We start from the raw sequence: 13,789 nt of genomic DNA on the forward strand, positions 1-13,789 counted from the left end.
GGGTTACATCCTAATCTTGACCGAGATTTTCCGGTGTGGTTTTCCCGTGCCATTTGTGCAGAACCAAGCAAGTAACAGTGTCTAGACGTTCAGGTGGGAAGGGAATTGTACGTTCCATGTACACGTACAAGAACGCATGAAAGTAGGCGAAAACGCCGTTTACCGGGCAAAACTACCTGAAGAGTACACACAAATATTAGGTGCAGATACAGCCTCGGGTGATTTGAAACTATTTGTGCAAAGGGTTACTCCCTACAGCTTTGAAAAATAAGGGAAGTTTAACCCAAGGGATTTTAAGGGCAATAAGTATAATTATACATGTATAACCAATAACAGAAGTTCCTTAATTTGAAAATGTCTCTGAGTCCTTGCATCAACAGTAAGAGGGGTGGGGGGGATATGCTGGTCGGTGTTAGTCACACTCACACATATTGAATATCAGTATGGTAGATCTTTTTACAACTATTTAGGGGTCCTGGCTGCAGCCCAGTCAATACTCTCCTTAATCCGGAGACCAACCCCGATTAAACAATAGCATATTTTACTATACTGACCTTTTATCAGACATATTTGCACTCTTGTGGTATTAGATGTCTTGATAAAGCGAACACTCGGGACTCTTTATTTATCCAACAATGGGCCCAGAGAAAAAAAATGGGTTTAGTTAAAGTCCACTCAAGTAAAAACTTGGTTATTTCGGGACTAAATTTCATTTACTGGGATCAAGGTGTCTTTAGCAGTGGGAGGGAACACACAGGATAGTCCTATTCCTCGTCCAAATTCTTTTTTTCTTTAAGTCTACTGACTCATCAGCTATGAAATGAAATGGGGTTTAACGTCCTACTGTTCTGCTCTCATTGGGCTAATGAAGACGGCCTTATGCCATGCAGTGTGATGAAGGAAATTTTGTGGGATTGAACCCGCGACCTCCAGGCTAGCAGCCAGCTTCTTACTCACCTAGCCACCGTGGCTCCTGACACACAAACAATATATACATAGCAAGTAAATACAAATACACAGATAAAAGAAGTATGGTGGTGGGGTTTAAATAAATTGCCTTAAAGATACATTATGGGAGATTAGATAAAGAGCTGGTAGTTCTCACTATAATAGTTAAAAAATAGATAATGTAAAGGGAATTTGCTAAAAATTTCAGTCAAATTGATCCACCCTGAACTGATTGAATTTTGGGCCTAGCCTCGATCATCATTAAAGTCAGTACGATAAAAAACATAGTCTTGATTATCCATTTTTTGATTTAACCAGAAGCAGGAGACTGGGTTCTAATCCAGTAAATATCGCAGGCTAGCAATGCCATCGAGAGTTGATTATGGTCTGGATGTGTTAATTAGGGTCTAATTAATAATTTAGATACAATTTCAGGCCTAAAGAAAGACCTGTAATGGGTAGATTTAGCTCTTGTATAATGTATGTTGAAATTGATAACCTAAATAGGATACAAAGATATAAACATAACAGAAAACATCAGTATATACAAAATTCATAAAATCTTTCGATAATCTATTTTTCTTCCTGATCTAAAATGCCCCAATCTGACTAAAATACAGATCTATATTTGGTTTCGTTTTTTTTTAAACTTTCGATGGCCTCTACTGGTGTAGTAAAGACAAGTAAAACAAAATTTTGAACTATTAAAAACGAAACGAAATAGGATCTGTGTTTTAATCAGATTGAAAATGCCCTTAAAATAGGGAAAAGAAACTAGATTATTACCATAGTAATGGTCATGTAACAGTCAAATCAAAGGGAGATTAGATCCAAACCTCTTGATACAATGTCCTATCTTGTACCATACAAAACGACTAGAGAGAACTTTCTTTAGTAAAGCAGTACTTTTATACTTTCTGGGTTAATTAACAGAAGATATAGAGGATATTTGTCGTTTTAGAGTGAATAACATATTTTATTTCATCGAGAAGCAAGAAAACTTATATTTTCACGAATGTGTAGCATGAGTGAAAATATAAACGTTTTCTTGCTTAGAGATGAAATAAAATATGTTATTCACGACAAAACGACAAATGTTCTATTTATTTTATGATTTTACAATCATTTTAGGTAAAAACAACATGGACTACTTTAGCCAGTGGAATAACACTTTTATTTCACTGATAAATGAAATGAAATGAAATGGGGTTTAACGTCCTACTGTTCTGCTCCTAACCTGGGCTAATGAAGACAGGCATACGCCATACAGTGTGCTATGAGGGAAATTTTGCCCGGACAGCGGCACTCCGGCCTACTCTTATATCGAATTCCAACTGCCAAGGGAGAACCACGCCGGAAAATCTGGATGAACTTTCTCGGCCAATGCAGGGATCGAACACCCGGCCTCCAGGCTAGCGAGCTAGCGTCTTACCCACTTAGCCACGTGATCCCCATTTCACTGATAAAACGCTGTATTCCACTACTGATCATAAAATAAATACTTATATTTGAGTACAATTTTTATTTTCTAAATTAACAGAAGATAACATTATAATAAACATATTATCAATTATTCTCAATCATTTTAGTTTAGATTTAAATTTTAGCTGGCCTGGTGTTAAGTATAAACAAGAGATCTTATGGCAAATCTTTCATCCTTTAAAAGTGGGGTTTAGCATCCACTCAAACTAGGTCATTATGATTCAATTTTATTTCTATAATTCGTTTGTTCGTATTTTGGATATATTTAGAGACAACAGGAGGACACAGAGAAAACCCAGGAGGTTGGACAGGCGACCCAACAGGGGAATCAAAACCATGCCACTTCTCTGAATGACAGATCTTATGGTCTAGTGTGCACCCCTTCAACCATTCGGCCACCCAATCCCCCTCATCCTTTAAGAGTATGTGTGTATGGAATTGGGTTTTGAGAGAAAACTTTCTATGAGGTTAATTATGCAATGCGAGAATGTCACCTTGATAATGGTGTTTCGATCTTCCCTTCTTCGATTTCCAACTGTCAAGGGCTTTTTTATATTCAATCAAAAGTGTACATGGGTTGACCTAGGTTTTCCATCCCATCCAAATGACTAGGCAATCAATAAGCATTCATTGGCCTGTTAAGACTGGTGAAGTGTGTTTGAAGCAGGAGTCCTCTCGCAACACTGCGTCCATTAGCCAAGACATAAATCAGCCATTGCCGACGCAACACATTTCAGTAAATCAATTTCATCATCAGCTATTTTCGCCAGTAACAAACATATGAACAGTTTTATCTGAGTTGATCATAACCGAAGTCCTATTAGCACCAACTATTTCCGACAGTTTCTGGGCATCATATTTAGAATACAGAACGGTACAGCTTAATTCTATGTGATCTAAATTTCTCTTTGGGTCCTTTAACATATTACAGACTTCGCTGTAGTAATGGGGATAGTGTGGTAATTCGTAAAACACAATATGATGAATTCCTCGAATTTTATACCTGTAAAGATAATTAATATAAATAAACAGATAATTCCTCATCAAATAAATTCATTCATTAAAAAAATATTTCAAAGAGAATAACCTCTTTGATTTATGTTAAAGTGCTGAATTGTGATGATGTTATCTCATATTTAAAGATCTAAATCTGCCTATTGGAGTTTTTTTTTCTGGTTTCTAATGTTTTATAAATGGAGCCACGGAGGCTCAGTGAGTAAGACCTGGAGGTCCCTGTTTGATCCCTGCTTCGGCCGAGAAAGTTAATTTGAATTTTCCGGCGGGTTTCCCCTTGGCAGTGGTGCAGGACAGAAAGTCTGACAAGGGACAATGTATAGTTGTTCGCAGGGGACAAAAAAGCGAGGTCCTGTATACACATTTGCGTGCACGTAAAAGATCCCTTGGCAGTTGGAATTCGATATAAGAGTAGGCCATAGGGCCACTGTCCAGGCAAAATTTCCCTCATATCACACTGTATGGTGTATGCCTGTCTGAGCAGACCAGCAGGTCGTTAAACTCCATTTCATTTAATTTATGTAAATTATCATTGAGACATTCACTCTTAACTTTGCTCTGAATAAAGTAATTTAACAGAAATTTTCAATATATTCATTTTGCATTATCATCTTTAAACTATTATAGCAAGAATGACTAGCTCTTTATCTAAATCTTACATAATGCATCTTTAATTAAGCTGATCTCATCCTATATTTACTATTAAGAATAAAGGAAAGATAACTCATCAATAAATAAATTAATTCATTAAATATTTTTAGTTGTATTATCGTTATTATTATTATCACCATGACATAACTAGTTAATTGATCTAACTCTTGATGTTTCGTATGAGTGGGGGCAGGGGGCATCTAATGTTAATGTACTTTGATAGATCGATATCTTAAATATTCAAGTAATGCTGGAAATGAAGAAAAGTTTATCGAGAAATTCTACTACATGTATTAAGAAAAAAACACAACTTTATGGATTAACTACACTTCTTAGTTTATCAATATATCTGTAAGAGTATTGAAATGTAGCATAAAATAAATTTAGATCAATAGTAAGTCCATAAAGTTGTTTTTTTTTCTGTTAATGTTATACCTCTACTTCCAAATGTCATTTAAGGATATGAAATTCTAATTTGTAAAAACTTTATTAATAGTTTTTTTTAGACCAGGAAGTGATCGCTAATCTCTACTCGTCTTGTTCTTGTTCTGGTTCTTGGGGTGACACTCTTCAAAAAAAAACCTAAGGCATGCTTGTTCTTTGAAGAATTCTGCATCCATTTGGTGAATTAGATTTTTGAATTTCATCCAATAACATGGTCAGTTCCTGGTCCATAGAACGATTGCACTTGTTTTTTATATCTGAGTTTGATTTTGAGAGTACCGGTAAAACCAATATGAACTTTTTACTTTTCTTCATGTGTATTAGAAACACAAAATTACTTTAGCATCGACAGCAGCATTGCCATTCTTTTGACTAACATATCCGTTTCTGCCTCTCTATTTCAAATCAATAAAACCTATCAGCCATAAAAACCATACAATATCTACATCAAGACAGTATCAGTAATTGTTTATAAGTGTAATATACTTTACCGTCGATAAAAATGCAGTCTTTCTGTGTATAACATAAATGGAACTTTTCCCACAAAAAATAACCATCTATATTTTGATACCTTCTGATCTTTTACATACCTGAAATATACAAATTATATACATATTTAATATACAAAGGTAAACATGTTTTTAAAATAGAATTTATATAGATATTTAATAATAAGTTTTTAAAATAGAAATTATACAGATGTTTAATATGGTATACAAGTTTTTAAAATAGAATTTATATATATATATAGAGAGAGAAATGGGATTAATCGTCCACTTGACACAAACTAGGTCATTTCGGGACTAACATATTATTCAATTTCATTTCAATAATTCGCTTGTGCGTAGGGGTCTTTAGCAGTGGGAGGCAACCGGAGGACACAGAGAAAACCCACGAGGTTGGTCAGGCAACCTAACTATATGTCACGTACAACCGGATATTCGAAACCCTGCCAGTTGACTCAATGACAGACCTTATGATACAGTGCACACACGCTAACCAATCGGCCATCCAACCCCCCGGATATTATATAGATAGGGGAGAGAGAGAGATGGGGTTTAACGTCAACTTGACACAAACTATGACATTTCGGGACTTACATACAGTTCAATTTTATTTTAATAATTCGCTTGTGCGTAGGGATCTTTAGCAGTGGGAGGAAACTTCATGAGCCAGAGAAAACCCACGAGGTTGGACAGGTGCCTCTACTCCCGATCACATACAACCATTTTTGGATAGGACAAAAAAAACAAAAATGTTCTCATTGGCAGCAGGTCCGTACACACAGCTTTATGCACCAAAACCCGTACATTTATAAGTTTATTTTCAGGCAGGATATTCAAGAAAAATATAACTTTACTCACTCGTTCATTTGTACAAAATTCATCTCTTCTTTAGCAAAATAATTTCTGATTCTTACAAAATCAAAATATGATGGTATAAATACCATAGTATGATTCTTCATATGGTCCTGTATATCTGGTAATATCTAAAAATAATCATACTTTCTTATATTTCTCATTCCATACTTCTGTATTTAAGATTAGAAATCAAAGACCAAATTAAAGCTGACGATTGTGTTTGTTATGTTCCTAATAAAACCAAAGCCAGCAATTATTTTACGATGCCATAGTTCTAAAAGGTTTAAGTGCCACTTATGACCCAAAATAGCATTTTTTGCACAGGATCACTAATCACTTTGGGGGCTTCTCTATGCAAAATTTCAAAATTGTAAGGTCGTAACTTCCACAGAAAAATTGCTTTTAAAAATCTTGATATCCTAACTGGAATAGGGTTTTTCTCTCATATCAAAAACTAAATCCGACAATTTTTGAGACTGAACACCTTTCAGAACTATGACATTATAGTTAATTGGAAAGAGTAGAAACAAACAATAATATAATTTTGACACAGAAAGTTAACAAATCTCACAGATTTACTAAAAACATAGGCATTTTTCAAGCTTATTGAAAGATCTTGTAGTATTGATGGTGTCACTAAATGAGGCCCCTCTATAATTAAGGTTAGCAATAAAACAAAGGCTCCTAGACTTATTATAAAAGTTTTTTTTACACTGGTTGACACTATTTGTATAAAAACGTAAGCTGAAATTTCTCGAAATGTTTTTGTGGACACATTACGTTAAAAGTATTTTAAAATCAAGAATTAAGCTTTTCAAATCATTACAGTTGACTTTTAAATTTAAAGATAAATCAACCAACCTTTTTGACAAAGAAATGGAATCTGTCCTCACAAATTTCACTGAAGTTTTTACAACTAAAACGATGGAATGTCTGAAAATAAACAGAATACAAAATATATAATTAAATAAATTGAAATAAATGGTCATCAGGTTTTTTAAAGTGGTATTCTGCTGCAGACCTAAGCTGGTTCCTTATTTTACACAGGAATCTCCATGGCATTCATTTCAGCTGTATAGTCGTTTGGATAGGACGAAAAACCGAGGTCCCGTGTACACATTGGCTTGCATGTAAAAGATCCCTTGGGAGTTGGAATTCGATATAATAGTAGGCCGTAGCGCCACTGCCCAGGCAAAATTTCCCTCATAGCACACTGTATGGCGTATGCCCGTCTTCATTAGCCCAGGTTAAGAGCAGAACAGTAGGACGTTAAACCCCATTTCATTTCATTTCATTTCAAATTTTTCTCAGAAGGTCATTTTTGACATTTCTTTACAACTTGGATTATCAAGAAATTATTTCCAAAGAAAATGACAATACTTTTTAAGGTTAAATTCTTTGAAGTTCTAATTTTATGACATGTAAATTGATTGACAGGTATTCTCTAGAGCCAGTCAATTTCACTGCTAGTCAGTCAAGACAGAAAACAAAAGCCCAGAACCCTGTTTCACAAAACATTCTCAGGCTGAAGAATTTACCCAGAATTGTTTTTTTTAAACAATATTTTATTCAGAAATTGAAAGGGATTGAGGAACAGGCATAGCCTATATGACCTCCCCCCTACTCAAAATTGTTTGCCTTATTTTAACTAAAATACAGCCCTTCATAAAACATTTGTTGTTTTAATATATCAAATACATCCATAAGAAACCATGTGCAAAGTTTTGTGTTTCTGGATCAAAGATATTTCACATAAACAGTGATTGAAAGTTGAGTAAATTCTTAACTAAAGTTTGAGAATGCTTTGTGAAACCAGGGACTGATCCAAAAAGATCACCCTTTTCTTCCAGATCAGTGAACAATTCTTCAATTTCTAAAAAAACATTAATCAGAAATAATTGTAAAATATGGTATGTATAAAATGATATATTTACCTGTGGAAGTTGTGTAACAATCTGACAAATTGTACCACTACTCGGTTTTCTAACTATCTGTATTTTACCACGATAATCTTAGACTGGTTAAAGATATATTGGTTTATTATATTCATCTCTAATTATCATTGAACATATTGATACATCTTCTCTACAGAAAACAAACTTCTATAATAAAATGTGGTTTAACTGACATCTACCCACCTCACACAGGTAGAACACAATTGTTTCTCCTAATGGTATCTGAGGAGACATCCAAAATGACTACAATAAGCACACTTTACTTGTCAGCCCCACAGACCTCACCCCTGACAAGTGAAGGTTGGGTTTGAGAATTCCAGATGGTACTCTTCAGCACACACTGCGATTCAAACCCAGGGATATTCTAGTCCGAAGTCCAGCCCCCTGACCACTCAAATACCACAGCCCCCGGAACAAACCAAGTTTGCCTTTCATGAATTAAAACATGAATATTATATACATTTGTATATAAAGTTTTAAATAATTAATATATCAAACTAGATATAATATAATAAAAAGATACTGTGACAATGTTTATTAAACAGTGCTGTGATTTCAGGAGAAGATATTGAACTAAATATGGCTGTCTGTCGATAATATTTAGACCTGAAATAAACAAGTTCATGTATAACATTTAAATTCACCAGCAAGAAAGATCTAGTTCCACAAACATCACTTTTAAGGTATCTGTCAGCTAACAAAACCATTATGACACATAACATAACCATATATCCATAATATAACCATTCCACCCCATAACATAACTGTTGCCACCCAAAACATAATCGTTGCCACCCATAACATAACCATTCCAGTTCATAACACAACCATTCCGGCCCATAACATAACCATTGTCGTCCTTGATATAACCATTGTTGCCCATAACACAACTGCTGCCACAAATAGCACACCCATTCCACCCCATATCACAACCATTGTCAACCATAACAAAACCATTGCTATCCATTACATAATCGTTAAATTGCTCACCATCCTTCTAAAGTCCACATTCTAACCCGTGAAAAATCTACACCATGGCCTGTCTTAGGTTGTTGATGCATTTTGTTTATAATTTGCTGAAAAAAAAAAGAAATTATTACAATTTGTTTGAAACTGGTTTGGCCGAAACTACTGTTGTCTAGACCACCTCAAACTATTTACACTGACTTCCTAAAAAATAAGAATTATACCATTTAACTGTATAATAAATGTATATTTTCCTATATCATTCACAAAAACAGATTCTAAATTTATTAGTGCAAGAATTATATTTTAACATAATTGAAATATGACTGTTATATTGGAATATAGGTGTCATACTGGAATATAGTTGTCATTGGAATATAGGTGTCATACTGGAATATAGGTGTCATACTGGAATATAGTTGTCATATTGGAATATAGTTGTCATATTGGAATATAGTTGTCATATTGGAATATAGTTGTCATATTGGAATATAGTTGTCAAATTGGAATATAGTTGTCATATTGGAATATAGTTGTCATATTGGAGTATAACTGTATTATTTGAATATAGCTTTAATACTGGAGTATTTCATGAAGTTAACTTACTGTTAAATGATCCCAGTTCTGCATAAGAAAAACATCAGTTTGATCGAGTATCAATAATTCTATAGATGATAGAAAATCATGATCACCTTTCTCACTGTATAATATAACAACATATATATAATTACCAATAGGTAATGATAGGAAATGGTGGTTTAACATTCTACTTATATAATTACAAACTACTCTCATGACTTACAATGTCTGTGATCTGTCTTGTTGGTGTTTGGCCTACCTTTACCAGTTTTATTCTTCACTTCAAATCGAATAATTTACTAGTCTGCGATATCACTTTGGTGGAAGAGGACTTTAAATCAAGCTATTTCACACACAAATAATTTACTTATGTTTGGCAAATGAGGCAGGGGTGCCGGAACGTAAAATCAGTGAAGAGTTAAAGCTGGTGTATGAAAAAGGACAGTCAAGAAAAAAGTAAGGGCAGTGGGGCAATTGGCCCATGCTTTTGATGGCAGTGGTGCATTTACACCCATAGCCATGCCAACCCGGTGCTCCTGACACAAGGTGCGGCCGTATGGAATAGAATGTGGCTTAATGCCTCGTCAACACAATACTTTAGTCATTATTAGAATAACATCTGGTAATTTTCAATTAATAAGTCATCTGCACAATGCAGGGTGCATAATTTGGCCCAGACAGCATTTCCACCTACTCGTCTTGGAATTACAACTGGAATGTCTAAATTGGTGCACCTGAACTGAGTAAATGCAGATGGGGGGGGGGGGGGTCCTCACAGATTTGTAAAATGTCCAGAAGGATCCACTGGCAGAACTAGATAAGCAAGTACTGATCTATATTGATTGAACTGATAAAAATAAGATCTAAACAAATGTTAGAATTGTTCTTTAGAAATGAACATAACATACCCTTCAGCTCCTATAATAGTACGTAAACCCAATGGTGATGCTATAATTAAATCTGACAGGTAGAAATGTGAATACAGTTTAATCACAGATTTACAAACTTGAACACCAAATCTAAAATGATCATCAATATTACCAGCAAACAATGCATCAAAATCCTCTGAAATATAACATGAAGACATAGTCATATCACAATTCTGGGGTCCAACCCAGTTCTAAAATGTTTTAAATTTTTTATTTTGTTGTTCAAATCAAAACACAGGGAAGATACAGTTTTAAAGGAAGTACATAATTATTATTATTTTTTATTCAAAATCAAAACACATAAAGTTGTGGTTAACCATGCATCACATGACCAGTGAAAAACACTGAATGGGAGGTTGTTCGAATAAGGTGTCCAAAGGCCAAGCGATAATATGAAAGAAGAGCTTTGATAACACTTTCTTTCAGTCACCTGAATCTACAAGATACAGGATGTCAAATAAAATGCATACATGGTTATATACGCATTCAATTTGTTGATTAATTTCATGTTTAATTTAAAGATGGAACTGACCAGGTTTAACTTTCTTCGTATCCTCCTCATCTTCATCATGATATTCCTGTACAAATCGTTTTCTATTCATCATTTTAGCCTGTAATAATATTCATATATAACCTCCATCATTATTCAGTCATAGCAACAGAAATTTAATAAGTCAGACGTGAATATTTAAACAGGCAAATTTTCCCTCATAATACACTATATGGCACATGCCCATCTTCATCAGCCCAGTCGGAGCATTTTATTTCTGTTCAGTATTGGCAAAGATAGAATGAATTGAAAATTTAACATTTTTCATCGATGGTAGATAATATATGATTACTGCAGAAATTTTTTGATGGGTCTCTTCTTAATCCAATTGAATCCAAGCTGGGAGATTATTTACAGTTGATATGTTAGTTTTGCTTTCATAATCGAATTTTAGCATGGATTAAGCCATGGAAAATTAAATATTGTCTCAAAAATGCACATGACAATCAGCTACTTTAAGAGGAATTATTCAAAAGCTAAATTTGCCCACTGCAGATCTTTCTTTGCAGATATCCTCTCACAATCTCACACAACAACTTTTGGTCTTCGAAGGATTTATTAGTGAGCAGAAATTGGAAAATGTATCTGTTATCACTCGTCATTTCAGTCAGTTATACAGAGGGATAACTTGTAATTTCCTTTTGCGTTCATCACTTCCAATTGTTGAAACCTTTATTACACATCTAGTTTATTAACCAGTTCTATCACATATGTGATAATGACTGACAATATTGTCCTTTAAGTAGAGTAGAACAGTTCAGCCATTTAATGATTTAATTCAAAAATGGAGAAGCGAGGCTAAGACTCGGATGACCAGTATGGTGGTTACGATTAATGCACAAATCTTGTCAAAACTACAACCATTGATAACTTCTCTCAAAATAAAGTAATTTGAATGATATTTTCTATATATTCATTTTGCATTATCTATTTTTTAAATACTATAGCGACAATGGCCATCTCTTTATCTAAGTCGTATATAATGCCCTTTAAGATAAGTGTTTGAAATTGAAAGATGGAAAGAGATTAGTTAAGCCATTGGTAAATGAAGTATCTGTCATGCTAATAATATATTCAAGAGTTTGAGGGAATAAAAGAATGTAAGATATAATTTTCAGATTTTCCCTGTAACACCGGACATTGTCATTCCCCAAACAGATGTAAACAAAAATACTGACTTACAAAGTTTCAACTTTAACCTTACCTTTTTTCCACGTGATATCAGACTTATAAATATTTCCACAATTTTATACGCTGATTCTCTAAATGGTACCATAATTAATACCTTAGGTCTGGTTAGTCCTTGATCCCGATAATCACTGGAAAAAACATCCAATGAGAATTATCAGATAATACAACAATCCTAGAAAGAGACATCGACAGGACAAACAACCACATAAAGGTTTCTGAATCCTGAATAAATGTCTTTTCATTCTAACTTTCTAAAATTGTTTGCAGCTCTGTTGTATTCTAGTATCAAGGTTAATGTTCACTAATGCCCAGAGAGAGAGAGAGAGAGAGAGAGAGAGAGAGAGAGAGAGAGAGAGAGAGATTCTAACATATGGTTCAATTTTATTTCAATAATTTCCTTGCAGATAGGGGTCTTTAGCGGTGAGAGGAAACCGGAAGACCCAGAGAAAGCTCATGAGGTTAGACAGGCACCTCTACTCCTTGTCACGTACAACCAGGGAATCGAAACCATGCCAGTTGACTCAATAACAGACCTTATGATACAGCGTGCACACGCTAACCATTCGGCCATCCAACCCCCAGTAACAAAGAGAACTTAAATGTACCCACATAAAAGAAATCCTGTATACTTACTCATCTACTGAAGCTTTTTTATCTTTGAGTTTAGTATTATTACCTATAACACGATTTCTAGATCTGAAATAAAATAAACATTTCAGTTTTTTCAATGTCATTTAGTAATTGAACTGGAAAAACACAGGTTACAATTCTATAGAATACAATTACTGTTTGATCATTGCTTGATAAAAACTACAAAATACTAGTCAAAAACTGGACACATTTCTATGACATACAGTTAGGCCTACTGAAGTTAAAATGTCACTCAGTAATGTTTACAAATATTTGTGACTGTCATTTGTTTGTCTGTTCCGGGTTTGCGGCTACACTAAGGCTGTCCTGAGGCTGAAATTTGGTGTATAGGGGTAGCTCGGACCAGGGAGTAACATGGACTAGGTGGCGTTGGCCTACCACTTCCGGTTTCGGAGTTAGAGACTTATGATGTACAAGATTCAGGTATTAAAAACACAAAATCTGTAATAATATTTGTTTGTTTGTTTGTTCAGGGTTGGTGGACACTAGGGCTGTCCCAAGGCTGAAATTTGGTGTATAGGGGTTGCTTGGAACGGGGAGTAACATGAGCTAGGTGGCGCTGGCCTACCACTTTCTGTTTTGGGGTTATAGACACAACCCATGCAGTGCCGGATCATCCAAAATGAAATGAAATGAAATAAAATGAAATGAAATGAAATGGGGTTTAACGTCTTACTGTTTTGCTCCCAAACTGGGCTAATGAAGAAGGGCATACGCCATACAGTGTGCTATGAGGGAAATTTTGCCCGGGCAGTGGCACTACAGCCTACTCTTATATCGAATTCCAACTGCCAAGGGATCTTTTACGTGCATGCCAATGTGTACACAGGATCTCGGTTTTCCGTCCCATCCGAACGACTAGACAGCTGTCCTTGTCAGGTCCTCAGTCTTGCACCACTGACAAGGGGAAACCACGCTGGAATATCTGGATGAACTTTCTCGGCCAATGCAGGGATCGAACATCCAACCTCCAGGCTAGCGAGCCAGCGTCTTACCTACTTAGCCACTATTGAATTGTATTCAATAGTATTGTGACCTGTGTATAATCGTTCCGAGCTCAATATTATC

At 35.0% G+C, this 13,789-nt stretch overlaps 1 protein-coding gene across 2 annotated transcripts in view; it reads right to left on the reverse strand.

Annotated features, from left to right (window-relative positions):
• Positions 1-2,450: 2,450 nt before the first annotated feature.
• LOC126821084 (U3 small nucleolar RNA-associated protein 25 homolog) overlaps positions 2,451-13,789 on the reverse strand; it is a 35,266-nt gene continuing 23,927 nt past the window's right edge. For both annotated transcript variants that reach the window (XM_050549394.1, XM_050549391.2), the window contains exons 11-22: positions 12,704-12,766; positions 12,084-12,198; positions 10,862-10,940; positions 10,309-10,465; positions 9,428-9,521; positions 8,846-8,931; positions 8,379-8,461; positions 7,835-7,911; positions 6,762-6,833; positions 5,904-6,028; positions 5,031-5,129; positions 2,451-3,433 (exon numbers count right to left, since the gene is read on the reverse strand). In XM_050549394.1, the coding sequence (XP_050405351.1) occupies positions 3,184-3,433; positions 5,031-5,129; positions 5,904-6,028; positions 6,762-6,833; positions 7,835-7,911; positions 8,379-8,461; positions 8,846-8,931; positions 9,428-9,521; positions 10,309-10,465; positions 10,862-10,940; positions 12,084-12,198; positions 12,704-12,766 (1,300 nt within the window). In that variant the 3' untranslated portion in view covers positions 2,451-3,183. The remainder of the gene's footprint in view (positions 3,434-5,030; positions 5,130-5,903; positions 6,029-6,761; positions 6,834-7,834; positions 7,912-8,378; positions 8,462-8,845; positions 8,932-9,427; positions 9,522-10,308; positions 10,466-10,861; positions 10,941-12,083; positions 12,199-12,703; positions 12,767-13,789) is intronic.

Source organism: Patella vulgata, chromosome 5 (genome assembly GCF_932274485.2).
Source record: "Patella vulgata chromosome 5, xgPatVulg1.2, whole genome shotgun sequence".
In the NCBI taxonomy this organism is placed as follows: domain Eukaryota; kingdom Metazoa; phylum Mollusca; class Gastropoda; family Patellidae; genus Patella; species Patella vulgata.